Source organism: Gymnogyps californianus, chromosome 25, assembly GCF_018139145.2.
Source record: "Gymnogyps californianus isolate 813 chromosome 25, ASM1813914v2, whole genome shotgun sequence".
In the NCBI taxonomy this organism is placed as follows: domain Eukaryota; kingdom Metazoa; phylum Chordata; class Aves; order Accipitriformes; family Cathartidae; genus Gymnogyps; species Gymnogyps californianus.
This window is the reverse complement of record NC_059495.1, coordinates 6,165,904-6,192,916: the sequence shown is the minus strand read 5'-3', so window position 1 is coordinate 6,192,916 and position 27,013 is coordinate 6,165,904. Positions and strand designations below refer to the sequence as shown.

At 39.7% G+C, this 27,013-nt stretch overlaps 1 protein-coding gene across 4 annotated transcripts in view; it reads right to left on the bottom strand.

Annotated features, from left to right (window-relative positions):
* Positions 1 to 2,964: 2,964 nt before the first annotated feature.
* The window catches only part of ZBTB44 (zinc finger and BTB domain containing 44), a 41,838-nt gene continuing 17,789 nt past the window's right edge, over positions 2,965 to 27,013 (bottom strand). Inside the window, exons 2-6 of one of the 4 annotated variants that reach the window (XM_050910897.1) lie at positions 24,553 to 25,622; positions 19,786 to 19,870; positions 14,014 to 14,177; positions 11,361 to 11,661; positions 2,965 to 9,227 (exon numbers count right to left, since the gene is read on the bottom strand). In XM_050910897.1, coding sequence (XP_050766854.1) covers positions 8,945 to 9,227; positions 11,361 to 11,661; positions 14,014 to 14,177; positions 19,786 to 19,870; positions 24,553 to 25,570 — 1,851 coding nt within the window. In that variant the 5' untranslated portion in view covers positions 25,571 to 25,622 and the 3' untranslated portion in view covers positions 2,965 to 8,944. The remainder of the gene's footprint in view (positions 9,228 to 11,360; positions 11,662 to 14,013; positions 14,178 to 19,785; positions 19,871 to 24,552; positions 25,623 to 27,013) is intronic. The other 3 variants (XM_050910898.1, XM_050910899.1, XM_050910900.1) reach the window with 3 other exon arrangements.

The window sequence follows — 27,013 nt, the reverse complement described above, 5'->3', positions numbered from 1 at the left end:
ATGCCAGGGGCATAGTCACAGCTATCTTGGGCCCAAGGTAGTTTGAAAGCTATACTGCACTGCAGACTTAAATGCTTTAAGCCAACAAATAATGAAGGACTGTACTTTGTTTTGGCGCAAATGAATACTGCCCATACTTGTTCGATGTTCCTTCATACTTAACAGCAATCTGTTTGTAGCCGACATTGTTTTTTCTTAGAAATAAGTCTGGAAAATGTCAGTCTATATGGAGAAAAATACACTGAAGTACCATCAATAACTCCCCCCCCCAAAAAAACCCCCAAACCCTCTCAAGACCCTAAAAGATATCTGCTTCATTACAATTAATATCTTGTCTGTAAGCCCTGCCTCCCCGTGGAGGAGAAGCTTGTTCAGAGATGAGCACAGGATTGCAGGAAACCATGCCTCTCCTTTTCACTCCCAACTCAAGAGAAGTTTGTAAGGGCTAACAGAAGAGCGGAGCAAGGTTCTTGCTGGAGGTTTAAGCTAGTAACCTGTTTCATCCGATGAGAATCAACCAAGAAAAAGACAGTAATACCAGCTGTTTCTGTAGGGAAGCAGCAAGGAAAGAGTTGGTCAATCGATGTTTTTGTATGGTCGTTGTTCAAAATTCCTTCTGAATGAGCACATACAGATTGTGTGTGTGCGCGTGCGTGTACAGGGGAACAAGCAGTACTCTGTGAGAAAAAACTGTTACCTTCTAAATGATGTATTACAAAAGGCAGGGCCTGAGCATCTAGCTTTATACAGGCATTTGGAAGACTGGGAATACAGTTTAGCCAGATGCAGTGGATGTATTCTCAAAGATACCCCCACATAAATCCAATCAGTTGTATTTGAAATGGGGGGGGGGGGGGGGGGGGGGAAGCGTGTCTAAGAGTCAGTGATAGTGGCACAGCCACACCAATTAACATACCGTTGAGCAAAGCACTTCTCTTACGTTGAGGTCATTAACTTCAAAATTTGGATAGAAGAGTTCAAATTTCAACAGAGGTAAAGGTTCAAGCGAGATACACAAATAGATGCCCCATGAGTTGCTCTCTAATCTTCACGGGGCGACCTTGTGACTGAGACAAAGGCAACTCATGATCAAAGGCAATTAACTCAAGCCTTTACTGTGGTTTTCAAACACATGGTTTTCACTCTCTGGGTGTCTGTGGCCTATTTCTAAAGGATCTGTGAAAGGCAACTAAGAAAATCAGGGCTACTATCAGTAAGTGTACATCTGCTATTCAAGAGTGCATGTCTCCTCTGAAAAAAAGTGTTAACAGATCCCAAAAATCAGAATGACTGAAAACCACGTGTCTCTGAGCTGTAACCGAGGCTCTAACCTGTACACACTTACCCCTGCTCTGCTTGCTCATGGTCTCACAGCAATCTCTGCTCTAAGAACGGTGATGACAGAGTTACGCTCAGTACTCTGGAGATGCAGCATGCACAAGCAGTTTGTGAAAAGCGCTCTATACATAATCCAAGCCAGGTTTCTCTTAGCAGCTTCATTTTCATCAGGATATCACATACGTAGGAACGGTGCAGTAAGCCCTGGGAGAACTCTGTTCCCTGCTCTACTACATTCTCGGTAGCCATGAGTTCAATCTCAGCCGCTCTCCTCTGTGCAAAAGAAATAGTACTTCATTACTGTCAGCAATAAGACGCTTAAATGCTGTAAGGAAGCCACAGAAAAACTTCGATAGTGTACACTTGCTTTGTTAAGGACGTCTAAAAGATGTTTCATACTAAACTTAAACATATGGTTGTGCTTTGGAAAAATCCGCTCGAGTCACAAGTCTGAACCTCGATATCCATCAAAGGTATGCATTTCAGCAGTCTTGCCTTAGCTTTATGATAGTCTATGTTCATACACAGTCATACAGGCTCCAGATTTGTAATGTCTGCTAAGCATCACTGCATACTCCTAACGGGGTCTGTCTTCAAAGAAGCAAAATTCTTGCTTTTACGGGAGACCAACAGTGTCAAAGCCTTTACATCTCAAGCTTCATTCTCTCCAAAGCCTTCACCAGTTATGTTCCCTCTTCCAATTATGCTTTTGATAAAAAACTTCTGTCCCTACGCAAGGTCCTCAGGAAAATGAGACCTCGGAATTTAGAAACTCTCACCACCCCACCCCCCCATCCAAGGTTCATTGTGGCTGCTTACTCTGCGCCACGGAACGCTCTTCCATTTTCATTTTCACTCCTGTGTCAGATGCTGAACGCAACTGGACTGCTAGTGTATTAATGGTGCCAGCCTGCTTCTCATTCATATAGGCTACTGGGCAGAGTTACAATCATTTCAGCCAAGCAGTTACAAAACTTCCATTTTCCTACCTGTGCCCTAGCTATGCGTTGATCCAGCCAGCATTCCAGCTCGGTCAGACAGGTGGGTCTGTAGGAGGCAAATTAATTTAATTGCAAGGGTTGCCAGAAAGAGCAGAGGTGTATTTTAAGTCCCATGACTCTAGGCTGGTTCATGACTATTTTGAAGCTCACAGCTGCGATCACGATGACTCTGTCTACTGTCCTTTTTAAACATCTTCTGCTTTGACTAATTTGATTAGGCTCACTCTTGGCTGGCTTTCCATCAATAAAACCCCGTTCAAAAGATGGCCCCACCGCTTTTGCAGAATACAGCCTAAAAGAGAACATTAACAAAAGGAAATGTAATATACAATGGAAAATTAAACAGAAATGTGTACTTTATTCTTAATACTCTTCACTCATGTAACTTCTCCAATCATTTATTAACGCTTATTTTGTTTTAAACTACCTTCCTCCCAATGACAGCTTCAGCAACAGTGAGTTCTCCTCATACTCAACTATTTTGAGACTAATTATAAGCAGAAGTTTTGAGAGAATGTAGCTCTAGCAACAGAGTTGCACCTTCTTACACAAGGTCAGAGCTAGTCTTTTGTACCATAAGACAAACTCTGGTTTAGTTAAATAACGACACAAAGCAAAGATATACTCCATAAAACATTAATATTTTAATGAAAAATCTTAGCTTCATGTTTCTATCCAAAGACACTCAAAACTAGTTTTTCTCCCCCCTTAATTTTGACCTATAATGGGACCAGTTTGGAGATTTTTTTTTTTTGTATTTTAGAACATTTTTTTTTAAAGATTAAACAACCAGGCTAGCAAAAAGGTACCCAATACATACTTTTCTTATATCAAACAAGCTAGTATTTCAATACAATGTAACTATACAGAATATATACATTACACATATGATCACAAAGCAAACACTACAGGCTCAGAACAGATTTGAAAAAACATGATATTCACATTGATTACAATAACTCTAAAAATGATTGTAACGTTGAAACGGCACTTAGTTTACAAAAAAAGTCACAAAAATATATATAGCCACCAAGAACTATGGTTCCTGAAAAATACTAATAGCCAGATAGTATTATATAAAATGTGAAGTGTATTTAAACATCGTATACATTAAAAAACAAAACCAAAACCAAAAAACAATTCTGTTAAGTCAATAAACATGCCAAGTAATCTAGCTGTGGCCAGCATCAACAAGAGAAGCTGTACTGTGGATGAGATGACGACTGGATATACGGCTGGTGACCGGAGACTGGCACAGTTAAGGGGGTTTCACTGTTACTAAAATGCACAAAGAAGCCCAACAATAATTTAATTCACATTTTTTCCTCCAGCTTACTCTTCTCCCTCTTCAGGGTTTCACCATAGGGCAGCACCTAGAGTGAAGGCACTGCAGGAACAGGGCAAAGAAGCTGTCCAAGAACTTTGTGTAGCCAGGGCTATACGTCAGAATATCAAAAGCATGCATCAGCTAAACGAATGGTTAAACAAAATCACTCCTCTGGGGACTTCAGCAACCCTCAGGAAGACTGCAGGTACAGTTGCCACACAGGCTGGCAGCACCAGAAACTGATTCGGCTTTTTTTTTAGTGCAACCAGATTTGTAGTTGAGACCTGTGGGACACTGAATTACTGTGATAGCACACATTGAGTTAACAAAAACCCAGAGCAGTAAGTACTGTTGCATTAAAAAAATTCACATTTGTTTTTTATGGTACATTTCCTCAAATACTTTGAACCGACTCTATTTACTAGGGACCTCTGATGTGGCTGAGGCACCGTCCGGCCTTGAACCCTCTTATCTGTCAATCAAGATGCTATGGGATTTATTATGTCCATACCTGGAGATGAGAACCCTCCAAAACTGGGTTTCACCTTGTAAGCAAAACTCGAACTTAATCGATCTGAATGAAAATTAGCTATTTTCCATATTCTGATGGTGTGGAAGTTGCAATGGATGCAGGAGCAACAGGTGCTCCTACACCTGCATTTTCTCCATCCCTGCAGGGTGCACAAAGCTCCCGTTCTATTTGCATATAAAATGCTTCATGGTTCGTCTCAGAGAGAGACCGGCAATAGTATCAGTGCTCTTACATCCTGGGGCTGGAGGGGAAAGCCAGCAACCAAGAAGCGACTGAAGCCCTCATATAAAAACTTTAAACCATAGCTTAAAAACAATAAAATTTTATCCCGTAAGGGACATATAGGGATCATAGTCTTAGAAAATATATTTTACTGCATTGGCAGCTATTACTTTTTTAAAAAGTTTAAATTCACACCTTTTAGACTCAAGATACATGTGAACCCAGAACCATTTTCAATAACCTAGTCTACTAATCTCTCAGTATGAGAGACTTGACCATAGTATCTGCGAGCCTGACAACTGAACTCAAACTGTAGTAAGACAGACAAATCATCAGGAACACACATCTTTTTTAATGTGGTGTGAGAACGGCGACAAAACAGTTCTGACGGGGAGCTTAATTTGCTAAATGTGTAGGCATCCCCATGGATTTCCAGGGGAGTTGTGCTATGTGTCTGCATCGAAAAACAAAACAAACCCTTACAACTTGGCCAAATCTCCCGCACAGCTAAAACGTCACTTCTTTTTCTTCCACTTTTTGCGAGGAAATAGAAAGCTTCTAAATTCTTTCCCCTCTCCCAAAACACCACGTTAAATCAGGAAAAGACCTATCCGTTCCTTTCCCATTGTTCCCTTCAGACGTACTGCTCTACACAATATGCAAGGAGTAAAGACCCTGCACAGACTCCGAGAATCCGGCTCCCTGGCATACGGCAGAACCTTGCTAGTTCTGTGGTAGTGAAGGCACTCTGCTTGCAAAATAAATGGGTGAGGAAAGGATTTTCCACTGAGTGCAAAGATTGGTGCCACATGGGAGGAGGATATGCAAAAGCATGACATAAATCACATTGTGAATGAATTTGGAAACCACTCATCGACAAAGAAACTGCTGCAATGGGTCATACGTGTAGCTATTTGGAAGAAATTCTGAACAACTTACAAGGGCCACAAAGATGATGAAGGGACTAGGGCATCTGCCATACAGGCTGAGAGTGACCGGACTGTTTTGTCTGGAGAAGGCTCGGGGGGATCTTATCAATGGATAAAACGACTGGATAGAAGAGGGCAAATAAGATGGAGCCAGACCTTTCTCAGTGGGCACAAACTGAAATACAAGAAATCCCACCTAAACATACTAAAACCTTTTTTTACGGTGAGGGTGGTCAAACACTGGAACAGGTTTCCCAGAGAAGTCAGGGAGTCTCCGTCTTTGCAGATATGCAAAATCTGACTGGACTGAGCAACCTGTTCTCGCCGCCTCCGCTTTGAGTATGGGGATTGAACTAGATCACCTCCAGAGTCCCTTCCAATCTCAACTATTCCGTGATTCTGTGATCCTTGTCAAGCAGAAATATAAATGCATATCAAATAATGGGGTTTTCTTGGGGGAAAAAAAGAAGGAAAAAAAAAGAAAAAAATAAAGAGGAAAAAATAAAATGCAGTCCAGAGTTCAAAACCCTCTGATAATGTATTGGAAGAAATTTATGCTTTAGGTTTAATCCCAAGTGTAGTTTAAGGCAAGTTTCTTCTAGCTTAGTTATCTATCTCGCTCAATTTGGAATCTAAGCATATTAGCAACAGAGATTGTTTTAAGATGTCCTATGATTTTACATCGCTCCTGTGAAGAACACCAGCATTTCAAAGAACTGAACACTTCTAACAAGTTAGGGAGGAGAAATGAAACGATATTTGTATTTAATCTGTGTTCGCTTCTATGGAGAAAAGAGATATTAACAAGAAACAATTACAAACAGGAAAATTAACAAGTAAACCCAACCCTAAAACAAACAAACAAACAAAATCCTCTAAGAACTCTATTGTTCCTGCAGTTGAATCAGATTGAAAAGTGAGAACTAAATTAAGATGCTACACAGAGATTACAGGGTTGAAAAGATAACGTGTAACACAGTGCAATGAACAATGAAACCCATGACTTGCCTTGTACCAAGGTGTTAACAGTTAATGATTCTCATTTCTTTTCAAGGAAGAACAGATTAGAGCTACAAAGTCTTTTTAACTTTTTTCCCCCTTCTCTTTGGTATTCAGAAAGCAGTTTGCCTTCCGACACAAAATTTTAAGTCCTAAAAATCCAATATCCAGATACGTCTATTCTCTATTTGCACATCTCCTCACCGATAAACTGTTTAGCAAAATCTCTAATAGGTGAAAATTATCAGATTCTAACAGAAATTAGGTCCATCTCTATCTGACCACCTTTGATTATTACATCTGCGCAGCCTGGAAATGTGTTTCTGTGTGAAGTACTTTTTACTACATGAATCAAAAAGGATTCTCATATACCTGCAAAGTGGAGTAACACTTATTGGAGAAAAAGAAAATTATGTATTTGAGTTCAGTGTCATAGCCCTATAATTCAGGAAAAAACTCAGCAAAAGGCATTGTCTTGTCTCACTGGTTTCTTAGTTATAGAAATCAGAAGTGGAAGAGAGCTGGTCTTTAAATTCAGCCCGTCAACAGACACTGCACTAATTCACAGTACAGCATCCCCAAAAAAGAATTTCTCCTTCAAGCCCTTTTAAGAAGACTTACAAAGGTAGACATACAAGACTGAATTGTAGCAGAGAACTTCTTTGCAGCATGTTTCTAAAACACCCTTTGGATCTGGTGGAGAAACTTCATTCCAGTAACTTGGAAAGGACTTAAATCCCAACTGTTTTCGCTCTATTTAACTAAAATGTGTGCTTTTTACCTAAAACACAGCAGAGAAAAAAAGTTAAAGTCATTGAAACCCTTTAAGCTCTTTCCAAAGGGCAATAAACTTCTTTCCTTACAGAAGTTGGCTATTAGTAGAAACAACTCAGACCTACAGAGTATCAGAGCTGCCTAAGCTAACTGAATACAAATTGATCTTGCAATATAATACGACTTTTGTGTCTTCTGTTTCTTCAGGAGCAACCTTTCTCTATTGGTTTCATTTCCTCCTCATGTTTGCGTAAAACAAATCCGGACAGAAAACAACGATTTAAAAAAACAAGAATCAAAACTAAGGGAGTATATCATGCCTTTGGAATACTAAGATCAAGTAATACCTACGCGCTCAGCATGTCATCTGTAGGCGACAGGCATTTGGCATCAAACACTGAGTTAACTTCAGAAGCAGTAAGAAAAATCACAAACCTCCTAATGTATTTCCTAATTTAGGTTTCAAAGCAGTACTATAGCCCAAACAGCCTTGACAAAACAAGACTCACTGCTCCGAAAATCCCACACCCTAAATTTGCAGCTTTTTCTAAATACAGAAAAATGAAATTGCAAATCTTTCAATTTATTGCTTACTTGAGCTGTGTATGTAGCTGGAGTAATGGCCTTTAATAAACCGAGTTGGCAAGGATTTCAAATGTTTTGAAACAGGAACAATTCATCATTGCTATATAGGCTTTTTGTAAACAACCCCCTGTTGGGTTAGAAAGTTGGCCTCTGAAGAGAATAAATTGCTTGTTTTCTCCAAAACAGACTCATAAAAATCTCAGAAACTATACATGCATATGTATAAACAAAAAAATGTGCAATAATGCACAAAAGAGCTCATTTTTTCCCATCTGTAAACTCCCTCTAGCTAGCTTTTGGAGATTAATAATAAAAATACAGTATATATGATAGGGGGAAGTGACCAGAACTGCAAACAATAAGAATTTCAGTTTGGGAAAACCTTCATTTTCATACGTGGTTCCCCTTCTACAGAAAGATACAGTCATGAGATATTTGTCAGGCTTGCACGGATATATACTCTTCTATCAGCCTCAATTCATTACGTACCACCGGACTTTTCCTGACCGTAGTATTTCCACGCCTAACCTTAGATGGGCAAATCTGGACAGGCTATTTGATCAAGCAGTTTCTAAAAGGACTGGAATATAAGAAGTAGGAATACCTGGCATGACATCACTTGGTTTGTCAAAACTGATTCATCTGAGATGAAAAGGGACAATGTGTTTTTAAAAAGTGTGTGACTGTTAGTTTCAAGAATGCTTACCGTTTCCAAGAAAAGGGTTACAGTAAGCGCTTTGAAAAACAGCAGGCACAGAGATAGGAAGTGTCATTTTTTTTATGCAGAAGATTAAAGCATCCACTCAAAACTAGGCAAAACTGTTCAATAATCATTTCCAATGCATCCTTTTGTTTGTCATTTTAAAAAGGTTTCCTCTGATTTCTTTCCCTTAACCAGAGGGTCTGCAGAAGCAAGAGAAACTTAATGAGCTGCTCTAACTGTGGAAGAAGAAATAGTTAAAGTGAGCTGAATCAGTTGTTCTTCTTTAGAAGTGTATCACAGCTTCCACGATGTTCTGACAAGATCTTTTTGTGCATTCAGTCTTAAATTTTTTCACAGAAGTGATCATTCAGTCATGAAAAATAATGTAACGTCTGTTGCAGTTTTCTGTTTAAAGCGTAGCTTACAAAGTAAAAAGGGAAAATCTCCCCACTTCTGTTTAAAAAAATTAAATTAAAATGTACAGGACCAAACACAGGCACTTTCCAAAGAACAAAAATGAAACCAAACCATGAATTATTCAATAGTAATAGATGACAGCTCCGGTTTCGGAGGGTCACCTGCGGCTGCCTCAGCAGTGGCGTTAGTCTTTGGCTGCTCTGGCACATCTTCTTCCTTCTCTGCCAACCCACCCAGAGACCCCAAGGGGAAAGTGCTTTCACAATTCTGAGTTGACGACACCTGTGAAATGACAGGCATTTGGACAGAAGAGTTGCTTTCAAAGCCATGCTCCCCTAGCTCATACTGCCCGAGGGTCTCTTCTTGTTCCTGGTTTAAGTAGTCCGGTACTAGGAAGTCACTAGAAGAGGGGCAAAGGACAGAAGAGAAATGTCATTTCTCACACAAACATTAGCGATATCAGTTTCTTTGTATCAGTTACATCACACAAGCTACACACCGCATTGCACAGAGAACAAAGATACTCATTTCACATTGCTCTAAGATCATCACAGTGACATACTTCACTAAGCACTATAACCTGCTTCTCATTTAAACACACAGAGCATGTATTCAAAGGCATCTATTTCGCATTGTTTTGCATCCATATTTCCTACACAGCAACTTCTTATTATTTAGATTGTATCACCTTGATGAGAATGAAAGTTAATGTCTGGAACATCACATGGCACTGAAAACCTCATTGGAAAAAGGGAGCACTCAGCCTTTAGAAACAGAAGCAAAAATGAGTTCAGCACTGGCAAAGATGTGGGCCTTTTCCACCACTGAGACAAGATCCACCCAAGAAACAGCAGCAGCGCTCCTCTCAGAGTGGACAGGCTGTACACAGAAGCATGAGGTGAGGAAGCAAGGGTTCTGCTGAAAGCGTGAGGAGGCTGCCAACTACAGCGGTGTTTTGTGGTGTTGACACGTATCACACTACTGTGAAAAGAAAGGAATTGCATTTCCTTCCCGTTTCAGTCCTCTCTGGACAACAGTTCTGTAACTTACTCTTACCAACTGATGGCCGAGTGTATCCAAAGAAAATGCACCAAACTCTCCAGCAGTATTTTCAGAGCATGAGCACAAAACGAAAATAAAACTTCTTTGCAAATTTTCAGCACCAGACATGGAAGTTTGTACTTGAGGCGAGTGTATATATATATTACGTATATGCACGTTTGTATGCTTTGGTTCCTCCTTGCAATAATCCATTTAAAAGCAGTCCTTCTCTTAAACGACAGCAGCATTCACTGCTTCAAATCCAAATTCACAATCAACTACGCTAAACCTAGTGTTTGTAAATTCAAACTAAAGGAAGGCCTACAGACAACTAAAATACTTTAATCTGACTTTAATTTGACGACAACAATGAAGTGCTTACCACAATCATGGCATCATCACTTAGAGTTTTCGCTCTAGTTTTGGCACAAGTGCTAAGAACAAGAACTGCGTAAACCCACAAATATGAAGCACTTGTACTTTTAAACAATATTCTATTGGAAAAACAGCGACTGGCTTTCCTGGTTTGTTTTGCAATTTTTTCATCCTACATCATTTCTGAGATAACCAAATAGAATAAAATGCTGGAATGTTTTGCAGGGGAAAAGGCATAATGTCCAGAAATCACGAGGGATGGTATTGTAGATGCCATAACATTTACAATACATTTCGTTTGCATTGCTGAAGACAGATGACTTACACCAAGCTGCACCCTCTCTATAGATTTAAGAGCTGCGAGATCTATCGTCCTCCAATTTCCCTCATCCACTTTCATATTTTTCTATCTCAAATTCCAACGGTTACAAACATTTATTTCAACATGAGAATACAGTGCTAGTCTCATGCCTCAGAACCCTTTTACTAGTCTTTAGTGAAGTGCATTTGTGAGATATGCCAAGTCTTTTGTGCCCTGATAAACAAGAAATGTCCGGCTGGCCCTTACTATTTCAAACCCTATTAGTCTGATCATTTAGTAACATGTTACCTAGAAAATGAAAAAAGAGAAGGTATGGAGTCATGCAATCTTTCCACAATATCCACCATCAAGCAAGTACTTAAAATGAAGTAGTCAGTCTATTCCCTATGTAAGTGAACAGGCTACGTACAAGATTTTGAACAGCAAATCATTTACAGAACTCCACAGATACTATAGTATAGAATGCTATGCCTTAACACCATTAGCCTGTCCACAGATACTACTGAAAAGAGAAATTAAGTAGCCCAGAAGCAGCTTCTGCATATCACTTGATTCTTCAGTGCCCTCCTATATAGCTTATATGCTGTAAGACAGATCAGATATAACAGATAGTGGCGCAAGAATGAATTTGACTGGAATTAGCTGGCAACCTGATGAGAGGCACAGCAGGCTGCCCTGAAAGCAGGAAAAGATGATTTAGGAAAAAAAAAAAAAAAAAGAAAAAAGGCAAAAAAAAAGGCAAAAAAAAAAAAAAAGCAGCAAGTTTCCCTGTTAGGTTTTTGCTGTGCACCTCACCTGCTCTGGAAGTAGTTTGCTAGCTCTGACGCTTCATGGTTCAAGCTCCTCAGGTGAACGATTAAATTTCCAGAGTTGGTGAACATGGCGCCACATGTTTTGCACTCGTAAATCCGAGGCTTGCGGATAATATGCCGGGAAACCCGCATGTGGTGTTTATATTCCCCGAAGGAAGTGAAAGTGGCACTACATATCTGGCACCGGAAACAGCGTTTACCTTCGTGCTTCAGGCGATGCATCTTTAGCGAGTAAGCTCGGGTGAACTTTTTCCCACAGCGGTCACACTGAAATGGTTTAATGCCTGCGGAAGAGAGAGCAAAAAAACGTTCACCTTTTGTAATGAGAGGTCACTGGCAAAATCCTTCCAGATTTCTAACAGCAAAAGGACAGCAGCTGTGGCCAGTCACAGCGAAGCGCTGTTTTAGGAAGAAATTCTCTGGTTAACTTTAAAATGGCAGAAACAATTATCACAGAACTACACTTTCTCAGAACCAACTGCCAACAGATTTCACAACAATGTGACCTGTCCGTAACGCTTACACGTCGTCTTCCCCACAGTTTAAAATGAACATAAGCCTCCACGGATTATACTATGGTTAAGATCCTGAGCCACAGCCAAAAAGTATCCGATGCAGCAGTCATCTCAAACCATCTTTGAACTCCTTTGATCTCGGGAGATTCTTGTGCCAGACTGGTTCCCAACAATGCAATTATCAGACTACCCTTAATTGCAATGTCTTTTTCTGGCTGCCTTTGGCCTCAGAGAAGTGTTCTGGCAGAGGGACTGTGCGCACAAGGATGCCCCTGTAATGCAGCAGGAATGGTGATAAAAGGCTGAAATAGCAGCCTTTATATTGCGTGGGAACCTTTCTATACAAGAATCTTCAGCAACTTTGCATGACAGACAGCTCTCTAAGACAGTTTAGGTTCATTCCTCTCATTTTTTTTCTCGTATTAATTTAGAAATTCTGTTACCAGTTCATTTTTCATTTATTACAGGCACTAATAAAACCCTAAAACATACGAGCTCTGCAACATGTTGCAGTGGCTGAGAGTACGTAATCGCACCCAAACAGAACTATTACAACATAGAAGACTGAATCACCAAAAAGTTAAGATTCAATAAAAAGCCTGAACTCCAGAAAGTGTGGAAATCCAAACATGAGGCCAAGAATCTGGAATATGGAGCTCCATTCATAATAGGGCTGTCAAGGAATGAAAAAGGTTTTTTCAAAAGGCTGAATGTGCATCAGTCCAGGCTGTTAATTCCACCAGTCTTTCACTCTGCTTTCCTTACGTTCAAAGCGGGAGCTGAACTTTTAATTGGGGCTTTTATACAGAGAAAGCTGTAGTTAAGGTTACACTGAAACTCCTTGTGAAGCATGTGAAAACAAGTTAATATACTAGAATATTGTCTTGTGGAGCTAAAACTTTTCATGCTTTCGTACTGTCCAAGAGCATCTATTTCCTCTGATAGTTTGAGGAAAATCTCTCAGCCATTTTGCTTATGTGAAAACACTTTCAACATTTACAGGTTTTGAGAGTTTCTTTTGCATGCTAATTACTCTAAAACAGCTATTCAAATCTCTCCCAACTTTGCCCAGGGGTTCCCAGTTGACAGGTCGGCCAGAGATGCTTTGATGAAGCCTGTCTGTCTGCTGTCAGTTAAGACTTTAGCAACTGGCTTGGGATAATTTCGCACCCGATATGCCCACAAAGTTTGCTTTTTGAAGTATTAAACATATATTGTTACTGCTGGCCTAAACATAGTATGGTCATTTTGCTTCAAGGGATTTGACAAATAATTGCTGACAGTGAAAAAATTACACCTTGACCATTGTGGTTGCTCTGCCCAAAAATGGTACAGCATCTGTGTGCAGGTAAGAGTCAAGCTCAAACCAGGAGATGCTAAACCATGAAGCTTAGTGCTCAAGCGCAATAACCCTTTAATTCTCCCTTCATTCACTCAAATGTCAATGCTGTTGCCAGATAATGCTGACAAGTCTTGAAAAACACCGATAGCAAAGACATTAGGAGTTCATACTTAGGTTAGAAATCAAAATGAATGCAACAATTTGGGGATCAAGACTCAGAGGAGGCATTCACACAAACCTGTTGCTACCTGTACTATCTGTAGTAGCTAAATTGATTATCAAACCAATTCAGTTGTCCTGCAAGCCCTCCAAAAATTCCGAGATCCAAACGTATACAACATTCTTCAATGCAAGGACATAAGATAGATAATATTTTCTTATGGCTGCAAGCCTCCTCTAAAACACAGCAGACAGTTACAACATGTAAGAGGGAGAATTTCAATCTACATCACTTCTTTAGTATAATAAAAAAGCCAAGTATACTTTATTTCATCTCAAATCTTTATCATGAAAATGACTTATTGTGATGAGTTTCAGGCAATCAGATTTTTTTCAGTCCACACAAACGCTCATCATCCGTGAGTAGAGCTATCAGTCAGATTTGATGTATCAAAACAAGCATTCAATGAGACATACCTCTACCCAATCTTTCTGAAATCAATTCTCAAGCATTTGGTAGGTGATTAAGAAGAATTGCATTATTCTATTTGCTGCACAGTGAGCAGAGACCTCTCTGAGTCTGTAAATTAGTAATTCTTGGAAACAGTAACGTTTCTTACCTGAGTGGATAAGCATGTGTTGTTTTAAGTTCTGAATGCGAGTGAACCGGACCCCGCAGGTTGGACACTGAAAAGGTCTGTCTGGACCATTTGGGCTGGGTCTCTCTGTGCTGCTGGTAGAAGGAGCAATGTAGAGTTGGTAGGGATACTGAACGTTCTCCAAACTACAAAGAAAAAATTCACTGATTTACACGCAAGCTAGAGGAAAAAAAGTAAGAAGCCTTGTCCGTGGAAATCTGAACCTTGAATGCATTTGTATGAGAAGAAGAAAAAGACGGGCGTTTCACATTTCTGTTGAAATCTATATTTATGCTGGAAATCTCTGCCTCTACAGCAATGCGTCTAACCTGCATCTCAAGTCTTATAGTCACTGACTTTGCACATCTGAACAAAACCAGAGAATAACCTCTGACTTCTGTTTCTTTGGGCAACAGGTCTGAGCACCAGCTGCAGACTGAACTTTATTTTCCAGGCATGGGCATTTTCTCAAGCGTATCGACGATTTACAATCAGCAAACAGTCCCTGAGGAAGAATTTAAAGAACCGAGCAAACTGGAAAGCAAAGGAATATTTTGCAGCTTCAGTGATATTTACAAACGAAATTAAGGCCGATTCATTTTCATTTCAATCCAAGTTCAATGAACAAACATTAGTATCTACAATTACATATTTCTAAGGTTAAAATATTAATCTAATTAATCAATACTTGCTCCTTGTCTGATTCAATCTGCTCTATGAAAATAGCTCAAGCGCTGTATTTAAAAAACAGCACACAGACTATAATAAAGGAACAATTTAACATTCAAAGTAATTTATTTAAAACTGACTAATTGCTCCTACATAGCCTCTAGCTGCAAACTGTTTAAGGGAACTACAGTGCTATAATCCAAGCCCTCTGGCAAGGAACTTGCTTCGCTAAAGGGCATAGTGAAATAAAAACAAATTTGCTGGTACAAACATAATAACAATAGGAGTTTGTACTTACCTGGGGTTTCCCTTTCCTGAGCATTAAGGTCTATATTTTTTGTTGAAATAGACATTTCAGCTTGCTCACAGCCTGATGGAAGACCAGATGTCACTGGCAGCAGGGAACTGCTCTGACCCCGAATACTCCATGGCCAAAACAATGCAATTTTAGTTTTACTAAACTGTAATGTCTGGAATGTATTGACAAAAAAGTATCATGATGTGTCCTGCTGCACATAGTCAGAAAGTCTCCCTAACTGAACAAATCCTTTTGCTGGTCTGCTTCCATCTCGAGCCCAGATTGTTGGTTTCAAGGTTAGGCTGAATTTGTGGACTTCTAATGTTCACAGGAATGAAACGTGCACTTTGCACAAATACATGTTCCTACACATCATACAAAAATCCACAGAGCAGATCAGCACAGGAGGACAAGAACTAGGACCATCTCTTTAAAATCAGTACCTTAATTATCTTTATCTACTCTGGAAATGGATGTCAATACAACTATGAAAACCAGGTATCTGAATTCTGAGTACAATGATGGGTCTTAGTGGCAAAAGTTCCAGTTGTAAGATTTATCTGGAGAGAGAGAACGTACCAGGTATCTCTCGATACACACAAGATAAGAAAGTTTCCTGCAGGAGTTTAGTATCAATCAGTCTGTAAAAGCCATAAGGATTTCTGGTCTCACATGGAACTGGAATAATATTTCCTCTAAGGAAGAGATTTTTTTGTCCTTCACTTCTTTTTATACACAGTAGGGTCCTAGAGAGCTGCGGAAAAGATAGATGCTGACAGACTTGTTGATCTTTTTAGTAAAGGGAATATTTGTAAGAGGGAAGTTACCAGCTCATATCCTGGGCCTGGCACTGCCGCTTACGGGTCTAAAAAAGCCAACTGATGGCTCACCAAATGCACTTGCGGTAAATGAGGGTATTTTTAATCATAGGTTCTGCTTGGTCTAACCAAACTTCTGACAAACTCTGGCACTCCTGTTCCTCTTTGTGAGCAGATCGCTAGGTAAAGAACAGATTTTACTCTACTCAGATGTGGAAACACTAGTTTTGTCTCTGGAGTTGGTATGACCATATGCTTTCCACTTTTACCAATGAAAAGTCCATCAATACAGATTAACAGACAGGTCTGTTATCAAAAAAAAAAAAAAAAGAAAAAAGTAATAAAAAAGGAACAACACTGCAAAAAAAGCATAAGGCATAGAAGTCCAGCTGCCGTAATAGCCTAATAATCAAATAGCCAAACTGATTTTGGCCCAGGATGGACAACTTGCCCCTCATCTGGTATTTGACAAACATCATGCAGTCTGGCTAAGGGGCAAATCCCTCCAGAAAAGGTTTCCTTGCGTTCAGCTGACTGGAGAATTCACAACTAAAATTTTCACAGCTATGTGCAACAGAAGTGACAGCTGCAGTGCAGGGGTGATAAAGGGATGACTGGCTGGGCAGCAGGAACTCCGGCTCTTAGATGTACGTGTGTACATATACACATGCGGTGTGCTCAAATAAGAATTGCATTTGTCTTTTGCGACAACATTTAACTTGCTTTATAGAGAACTTCATCTTCTGGTAACATGTTTCTTAGGTCCTTCCTCCCTCATTCGTGCGTTAGGTGATTGTGAAGAGGCAAAAGTGCATTGTGCTCCTAGAGCTTTCTAGGGAGACACTCAAACTAGGGCAGAAATTAGGAGCCACAGCTCTCCTTTTGTTTCCAGCTTTCTCAGGCTAGCTCATCCTCAAAGCCTGTACTGGTGCCAGCTTCTCTGCAACTGAAACAGAAAGGAGAAGTGCTATGGGGACAATCTCCCTAGAAGAAATTTAAAATAAAGTTTGTTTTTTTCCCTACATAAAAGCTTCATCATGAGAAAGGCTGGTTAAAGCAGATAAAATGGGAATCACGAGGCTCTCCAGCTACCAGTGACTGGCATGTCTTTTTCCATCCTTACACTGCAAGCAGGCTGAAATACCTATTGGTGACATAACTGCAGACCTTAGCACAATGAAGAAATTACATTTGAAACACAATCATATTTTCTCTCCCCTGCTTCTTTTTCCCCATATATACTCAATTTTTCATGACTTGCAATTTGTGATAAATGTGGCATTTAACAGTTGAGATTCGTCTAACATCTCAGAATTTCTCTAACAGCTAAAGAGACAGGTTTAAAATGTTTTCACTGTAACACTAAAATATTCTACGTGCAATTTTTTCTTTTTTTCACCAAGAGATTATACAAATATTTAACTATGTAGAACTAAACTCTGACAAACGTGAGTGCCAAAATGCTTAGTGAGCCTAGAAATATTCTCTATTTGTAAATAACAATTATTTTAGAAAAGTGGAGGTTCTCATTATATTGGATCAGAGAGATCTTTTCTAATTGAGCCTTTGCAACTCCTTTTTAAATGCAGCCACGAACTGATACAGAGACTAACTGTTAAACCAGCCAAGGCTGAATTACAGATCTATGCTAGAAAAGTGTATTACAATCCAAATGTGAAATATCAGAGAAAGAATAGATCAGACTTCACTGTGAAACAGTAGTTTTAATACTTAACAGATTCCTGTGTATCTATTAAGCTGACAACAATTACATGTGACCTGCTGTTTATGAAACACTGATTATGGAGGAGGGCCAATTAATGATGTTAATTACTTAACACAGAAACTCAAGAGATAAGACATCTTAAATTTTGAAATATTTATGATTGTTTCCACAGTGGTAAGGATGTAATATTGAAAGACCTTTAGATGGACTAGTCTTTTGCTTTGTTAGATGAACAGAAATATAATATATACTTACTAAAAAATAAATTTTTCAATATAAATTTGCATTGTCCACTCACAACTGATTTTGACATTTTGAGAATCTCTGCTAATAAAGCAATGTGCAACCTGGACTTAAACTAAAGGTGCATTAAAAAAAAAAAAACAACAAACAGAAAGTGAGGGAAATTTTCTCCATCCGTATGATTTATTGATCGTGTTTTCATTTGACTCAGCTAGAGATACATGTTTTATTCTATTCAGAATTCTTATGCACCCAAAACTGTGTGCCCAAATTGCTGCACAGTGAATGACAGGCCACATTTATTTGCTGATGTGCCCATCGCGTGATTGAAATGGGAATTTAAAAGTCCAGTGCTTGAAGGACTGTCACAGCGTATCAGAATGCACTGTCCCATCCTGACAGGCATATACACGCACGCATGTGAAGGAAAACTTCTTAGGACTTGAAAGCACCATTTTACACATTTAACTGATTCACGGAATAAGTACAGTCTTGGCACTTTCATTTGAATTTATAAAATAAATCACTTGGTAGAGAATTTTAGTTCTGGAGTCTAAAAGTCTCATAAATTCACGTAACGGTTGGTTGCCTTATTGTTATATAAACAATGTGCAAATCATAGTTCATTTTGCTGATGCTTCTGTTACTCTGAGACTAATTATTTTCAAACTTGGGCATAAACTAACGCAAATATTCTTTCCTTCTCTGCATGGAAGAGATCTTTTAGTGGGAATTTTCAGCGTGTTCAAAGGATTTTATGTATTTTGAATTTTCTATGCAGTTTGTGCCGCAGCTCTGCAATTTCATGGGAAATTTCTGAAATAATCCACTGCTGAAAATATGTGTGCCGCTTGACTTCAGAATTATAGCTTTAACAACCTGGATTAGTTCTAATGCACCATGTGCTCCTACTATCAATTCAAACCCTAAGTGCTGGGTATTATTTTTATACTGAGGTTTGTTAGCAGATAGATAAAATCTTCTATGTCATACAAAAAAATCTTATCTAGGCAGTTATCTTCCCTTCAGCTTTAATCCTACAGTCGGACAGGTCTTAGATGGAAATGGCAGGAAAGATTTTATGAGCTATGAAAATGCAGCTCTTGATAGTTATCTCTATAGGGAGTTTCACTTGACACAGTTTCTGGAACAACTCCCAAAGGTTCACTCTTCTTCCTCAGACCCACTCGTCTAACAAAACACTATGCAAAAGCTACCTTGTCAATACTTCAAAAATTTTGCTTAGAAAGCGAATAGCTAGCTATACGCCATACTTGATACGTACCACAAAAGCAAAGAAATAAAAGTCAAACCAGTTGCGTGCACCCTTGTATGCCACTTGCAGGTACATCACTTTGCTCTAACAGAACTACGGTACTTCTTCAACCAAACAGACCCATTTTAGTTCGGCCTTCTCTGCCAGCCTTCCCTTATAAGGGATTCCCTTAATAAATCACTCATCTCAGCACAGCAGAAGACCGCTAAATATTTACAGTAAGTGACACACAGCATCTTGGAAAGAAGCTACATGCAGAAGGTTTGGGAGAAAAGATTTAAGGCTGCTCTGCCTGTTTTGTGGTTTATGGCAATAGCAATGTCTGGTGAAGCCAAGACGAGGTACTTGTTTTCATTTTGTTGCTTTTGTGGCTTTACGTCAGCTTTAGCATGCATGCAACTGCCACGCCTGTCTCACAGCAAAGATTTTTAAAAATTATTTATTAATAAAGAGCAGCGATGAAGAAACAGCAAAAACATGAATATCTTTCTTCACCAGTGTTGCCTGGAAATAGACAGGAAATGGAAAGCAACAAGTAAGCAAATTCTGACTTTCACCACCTACATTCTTCTAAAGCATCTGAACCTTCAGGCACTGATTGTACTTTGATCAACACAGAGAAGTAGATGTACGAACAACTAAACATTCTGGGATTAAGGCTGGGTAGGTTAATTACAGCACAACACTTGCTGCAGAACAGTTTGCACACTACATTGGTACATACCGATCATCATCATCTGCGTGAGCGTTAGTGCCAGAGGAACTTTGGAGTGTGGGTAATCCCTCCGTAACCCCCTCATCTATTGAGCCTAGGCAAAGAAAAAAGGGCAATTTAATGCAAATAAGTGTTCAAAAAGGGTTGGGGGGCAGGTAAATACACATAAAGCTTGCTTTCCCAAATCTCTGAGAGACACTGCTTCCTGAGTGGTAAGACACTAGAATTGTCTCGGGAAAATCATTTAGAAAACCCAGAAGCAACACGTTCCAAATCAGCTTCTCCTCTGCACAGATTATCTAGTAAATGGACAACTCAATAAAGCGCAAATATTTGGCACACCTAGAAAATGGAGAGAATCTATGTTAAATACAGCCACACTTTTCAAAACACATCCAGTACGAACACTGTAAAGCAGAAATGTTACCTTCACCTAAAGGGACTATTTCATCAATTTTCAAGACTTCTTGAGCAATAAGGAGTTCAATCCTGCTACACTACATTGCTTTTATGTTCCAAATCTTCCATATATATATTCATTGATAATGCCTTCATTTATTGATAAGATGCTGAGACAGGAAGAGCCCTCTGAGAAACCAGAAATGCAACACAAAAGAGACCAAACATCTGTTTCGTAAGAGAAATGTATACACAAAACCATTCCAGAGCTTTGTTCCGTGCACCAACATTCAGACAAATATAGCTCAAGTGGATTTTGGAAACAGAATCTAAGGTAAATGCAGCACTACAACAAAACTACGACTTCATTCACCTGACGTGGCTGTTGCTCAGATGGGCCTCCCTCATCCCCACTTGGAGTCTGGCGTTCAGTCCTTGTTTAGGCGTATTAAGCAAGGTTATTCGGGCCTGATGTCACCATAACAGGGAGGGAAGTTGGCAGTACAGTACTAAAACAGTTCTAAGAACTGGTACCCACCCCCCGCCAACCATACCCCTTGAGAAAAAAAATCCTCTGGTTTGGTTACGTGTGACCATTCAGATAAACCATGGTTTGTTCCCTCTTTAAGCTGAGTGCGGAGAGCAGACTGGATCACCTCACATTCCTCCTTTTCCTCTGATGATGTCTATGGGTGCGATGGGAGATGATAAAAATGAATGACTGAACTCTGCCGAATTTCCAAAGGATCAGAATTGCTGTCATTCCTCTCTAAAACAGGGGCTCCCAAATCATGACACATGTATGATCAGTGGCATGAAAGTCACTTGGAAGCGGTAATTCCATCTTGCCTCCTTTTCCCTCTGTTGAGACTGAATACTAAGCACTGCTGGAACTTTTCTGAACAGCCAAGCAGCCTTTAGGTCTCTACCACCGAATCCACGTGAGATGAGAACAGACGGGGGAAGGAGCTTTCTCTCTCTACACCTACATCTTGAGAACGAGCGATGCTTAGGACAGTGCTAGGAGCTGGTCTTGCTGCTTTCTAAGAGAGTGGTACATCAGCAATCTGAATTTGGGAACCCTTCTCTAAAGCTCGCTAGGAAAATCAAGTATCATTAGGTCTACAATGACAAGTGTCAGCCAAAATGGAAAACCGAAGAGAAGGAACAAAGACATGGAAAGTGAAGTGGAAAATGTGCATATTTTGTCCAAAAAAAAAAAGAGAGTACTGTCTCCAAAAAAGGCTGTCCCTATAAAGGACAGTGTGTTCTACAAAACCTTACTGAAGTGAAAGATCATTGTCTTAATGTGATCCCACGTTACGGGGCCAGTGATAGGAGGAAACTTGCATCACTAGCAGTTTCAAAATAACACCAGTAAAATCAAAATTTTTAATTTTGTTATGAGCTGGCAAATTACGTTTGGGAAATTCGGCAACTATGCAATCTATAAAGTTACAAAAGTTAAGCCCATTTTGATTTATCCTTCTTTCTCATGAAATACTTAACTGAAAGTCTACTGAAAAATAAGCCCAATTGCTCTTAGGTTTAATTTTATGCCTTCACCTCTCAAATGGAAAGTGTTAATGAGTTACGAAAATATCTTCTCAGACATAGCTATTGTTGTAACCATAATGACTTATTTATCAAGGCCCTGCTTCACGTCTCCTCCCGTATTATAAAGTGCTTCCAAATATAATAAATTGCAAATGAGCAATTCTTGAAATTGCCCAAAGAGTGAATAAGAGGTTTTTGCAGTATCAGAAAGAGAGGCAGGAATGCTTTTATAAATGCGCTATAAAACACTGAGATAAATACATGCAATTATACGAAGAAAATATGTTCAGGGAAGAGAAAGCTGTACTTTAACATCTCTTGCTGCCTCCATTTACTGTTCTTATATTACTGCATAAGGAAATACATCTTTGGGAGGTAAGAAGTGCTTTCTAGCTACAAAGCATGCCTTATCATATATTAGGTACATGTGAACTGTGCTAAAAAGCAAGAGCACTGTTTCTCTTTATAGCAAAACGTGAATAAAAACTATTCTGAGGATAGTTAACAATGTTATGCAAAGACCACTAAATATTAATTCAAACATATTCAAAGACAAAGAACAGATCTGTACTTTGAAAGAGTTTGGCCTAGCACATTTTTCTTCTCTCTGTAGCTGTTTTAAGGAAGAACATGCTGTACTAACATCCTCAATAACAGACATTTAAGTTTAAACATTATAATCACTAAAGCCTAAGATCCTCTGCCCCATGCCGTACAAATGGTCAGGTACATGACCCCAGTGGTACAAAACCTAGAATAGGAAATAGAAAATGGAAAACTTTCCCAAAAACGTCATGTGGCTTCAAAACAGAAACCTTCCGAAGACAGATGTGCACAGTTGCTTGTCAACAGAAATCATTTCAGGAAACTGGCTAAAGCAAGAACAGAATTCAGTAAGGTGCCTGGCTATTGGAGTATGTTTCAAAGCATTTTTTGTTTAACACTACGACTCTCTTAGCAAAGGTGATTTTATAGCATTCAGTGGCACCTCTCTCTCTCCAATTCAGTCCTAGTCTCACATTCTCACGTCCCAATTCATTCAAGCCACTTTTGAGTATGCAATTTTTCTGATATTTCTAAATCCCAGAGACGTCCTCCAAAAACTTCCGTAGATCGTGTGCTACTCATCTAGAGTAAATCTAGGGTTTACACCCAGTTTGTTCTTTTGAGCTGCTTGTGTATGATATTTATAGTTGGTAAAACTCCCTCCTTTCACTTGATATGCTATTTTTAACTTTCCCTAATCATTATTTCTACTTGTTCCATTTTGTCTGTGATAGCACAATTATGTTGATGAAATAATTTGCATCTCTTATCACACGGCCCTGGCAAGGCCCTTCCGAAGTTCCTACTATAATGAGTTAAAAACTGAGTCAAACTAAACCTGTTCTTGAACAAGGACCACTTTTCCTGGAGACTACCCAGCAAACAAATTGTTTCTTTTAGTTTTTAATCTATGCACTACTTTGGCAAACTACATCTAAAGATTCCTATTTAAACTGATATTAAGTCTGCTTCTCAGAAAAGGTAAACAGCCTTGTCTCCAGTAAATAAAACATTTTCCTTTGGAAAAAGCATTACCAATCTAAAATATCAACACATGAGCTATACAAACTGACGAACAAAAACACCGATGTAAAGTCCTGAAGGATGGGATAAATGGAAAATATTTTCATGTCTTTTTAGCGAGTATTACCTGAATAGTTTAACAACACTGATTAGATATTGCAATCCTGGAATGGTCAGACTGATCCAACACTCACTTGCTTCAGAGAAGGCACAGTGTTACACGCACCAAACAAAACAAATAATGCAGGCTATTAGGCTACATTTATTTACTTTGTTGTAGTTTATTTATTTAATTAACTGAAGCAGCCTTTCATGTATACATTATTTGAATGAAGCAGACTAGTACATCTGTCATTCTGACGGTCTTCAAACAAACAGGCTTTATTAAAAATCTTTCAGTAAACAAACTCTACCGAGCACAGGTCAAGCCACTTAACTGAAAGCAAAATAGCTGACTTAGGCAAAATTTTGGTAATTAAACCAGGAATATTGCAAAACCTCTATCTTCTGACTTACTAAAAGCCACTCAATGCATTCTGCGCAAAGAGGAAAAAGGGATTGTTACAGTAACCTTTCAGTATTAGCTATTAATAAACAACAGCCTGCTAGAAGAACCCAAAACTGGCTTCAAACTGTCTTTCATGGAAAAAAGGTTTCTCTCAGCAATTGGCAGTACTTGAAGAAGCAACTTGAGAACCAAATCCCACAGAAATGGAAAGATTCTCAATATTATGACTGTGTGGTTTTGTTTTCGTCTGGGGCATTAAGATGACAGTGTTCCACCACTTATTTTGCAAATCTTCTTACAAAGGCACTCTGTCATGATTATACAAGATTTTATGTCTGATGCAAAGTACCATTCTATCCCTCTGTGGCTACAGCCACAAGTCTTTCCAATTTGGTGTTGCAGCTCAGCTGAGATCATGCCTTTTGACACTAATGAAAACAGAAAACAGAATTATTTTCCCCAGTCAAGCAACCAGAGATAAAAAGGGGCTATCAACCTCTACTGAATAAGGAGGTCTGCCAACAGGCTTACCTTTCCTAGCTGCCTTCTTCAAAGTTATTTAAAGAGCTCCAAGTCCCGTCCCCCCATCGGGGTTTATAAGTAACATTTCATAAAACAGGGGAAAAAAAAGGCAGTTTCACAAAAGTAAAGCATGAAAAAGCATGAAGCAGATTGCCTCCAATAAAATCACAAGTGCACACATGCCTATCTGTACATATATCCAACCCCAGAAATGCTCGTACCTATAGAGGAAGACTGTGGGCTGATCAGGAGATCCTCCTGCACTTGCTCGCTTCCTGGGACTGTCTGTTGATCGCTCAGAGAGCTCTGGGATGCGCTAACAGGCTGCGATACTTCCTCGTGAACCTCCTCATCGCTTAACCTTTCCACTTTCACACGCACGTCTTCTTCAATCACAAGGGGAGAACTGGCTTTTGTGCTCTCGCAAGTCACGTAATCTGCAATTCTTCTGTTGGACTCGGAGGGCCCAGGCATTTCCAAAGTCCTAGAGTTCTCCGCCTGCTTCACCTTCTCAGACTGAAGTCTTCGATCAATTCCAAAAGGAAAAGTCCAGGGAAAAGCTAAGGACGAGTCCACGGGCTGATTTCTGGACTCTGGGTAAGAAGTTGAAGGATTCAGCACTTGGGGGGAACTTGTTTGTGTGTTACACTTAAGGGGGCTCTCGGGAGACATAACTATGTAGCTTTTGCGCTTTCTTCGCGACTCTCGGCAAACAGGAATGGTTCTTTCCACTACGCTGCACTCAGAAGAGACTGGAGAAAGGCTGCCGTCTCGAGAAGTAAAATTGCAGTTTGCGCTGTTCTCCTGTCCTGCATCCAGCACCTTCTCTTGCTGGCTGTTGGGCGTATTCCATAAAATGCTGGACTTCATGAACTCTGAGCACGTGCTAGCAACGCTGAACATCTGCATGTAGCTGGCTGCAGCCAACACATCAATAATGTTTTCTGTATTAATAGATAGTGTTGCTGTGTAAGCATATTCCAGGAGAGGTATAAAACCAGTCACTGTCACATGGTGCAGGTCTAGCACGCTCTTGCTCTCGTCTTCTGCTTGGCCGACGAGTTTGGAACGGAAGAAGTCGCTGCAGGCTGCCAAAACCACCTTGTGCGCCCTGAAGATTTTGTCCTGGACGCGGATGGTGATATCACAAAAATGTCCATCGTTGCGGAGCATGTTCAGCTTTCCCAGCATCTCCTGACTGTGAGCAGGGGAATTATGAGTGAATGTTTTAACACCCATTTTTTCACCTTTCCGCTAGCGTTCTTTCCACATACGAGAGATCACAGGTATCCTGAAACAAAGAGGAAAACTGTTATTTTCTTCTCTGAAAGCAAAAGTGAAGTGGTTTCATGATTATAAGACTCTGCATGAAGAAAATTCAGCCGAATTCTCTAGGGTCAGGTTTTTCTAGGATCCAGACTGTGCAATGGACTAACTCTACAGCAATGCAATTACCTACTGGTAATTTTCAAAAACACAGATCACATTATTTGCAATCTATCACTAATATCATCTTCCACATTTCTGCTACCGCCCACCCAAAACAAATTCCTAACACCGTTTAGAGAAAAACAAATGTCTGTAACACTAAAAAGAAAGCATTTTTGAAACTATCATCTGTGTAAGAAACCTGTATTTTTGTGTTCTGGGCTCAGGAAACTACTGCTCGCAGTTCTTAAACCTGACAGACTTCGTCAAATGTTTCTTTTAAGTGGAAAAGACATTAGCTTGGGTCCACTCACAAGTGTGCAGGAGCAAGCAAATCTCCCAGAGAAGGTATTTAATACCAGAAAAGCTTTAGAGAAACTACAGCATGAATTTTCAGAGGACAGAGTTCAAGCTAGAAAACATAAAATAACAGTTGCCAATAGCTCTGCTTTCCTGCTGTAGCGCAGGTACTGATTGCCTAAAGCTGCTTTTAATAAATAGTTTTGGACTAGGATGAGAAGTTATTGAAAATTCCTTCAAAAACACAATGGATTATAAACCTCAAAGGAAAGTTTAGGTTTAAACCAAATACACGCAAATTGATTTTATATATGTGATAAATAATACACGGAGGGCAACTTCCTCCTTCTGAAAAATACAAACCTGCCTTCTTCGGGACCAGTTCTCTCCTATGTGTGGGAGCAAACGCATGTTTTTTGTGCAAGGTCCTGAAGGAGTAGAAGGGACTGCATGCCCCACACTGCCTGCAAGTTTTAAGGCCGCAGCAGTATGTGAAAACTAAATGCCTCTGATTTGAGGAGGATGAAGCTGATCCACGATTCACTCCCTCTGCAATACACAGGGGAAAGACACTGAGCCAAGCTAGGTGCAATATGCCCGGACAGCCTCTGCCCCTGCAGTGGAACTTCTGCAGCCACCGAGGCTGTCTCTACTTGCAGAGAGCGGAGCATCTCCAAACAAAGAAAATCAGCTCCTGGGTTTGCTCCAATTATTTCTGAATTATTTCACTGTGAAGGAAACATAAGCCACCATGTTTCACCTTCTTAAGGCCCCCCCAAGCTTCCATGAAAAGTCTTCCATGTTCCACATGACTCACGCAATTAACATGATATAGAAACATCATCTCAGTCAAGTTAGTGGTTAAACATCAACAACATAACTGGATCTGATTATTTCCTGGAGTCAGCCAGCTTCTTCACATCATCCTTCTCCTTTCCCTTACACGTACGCAAA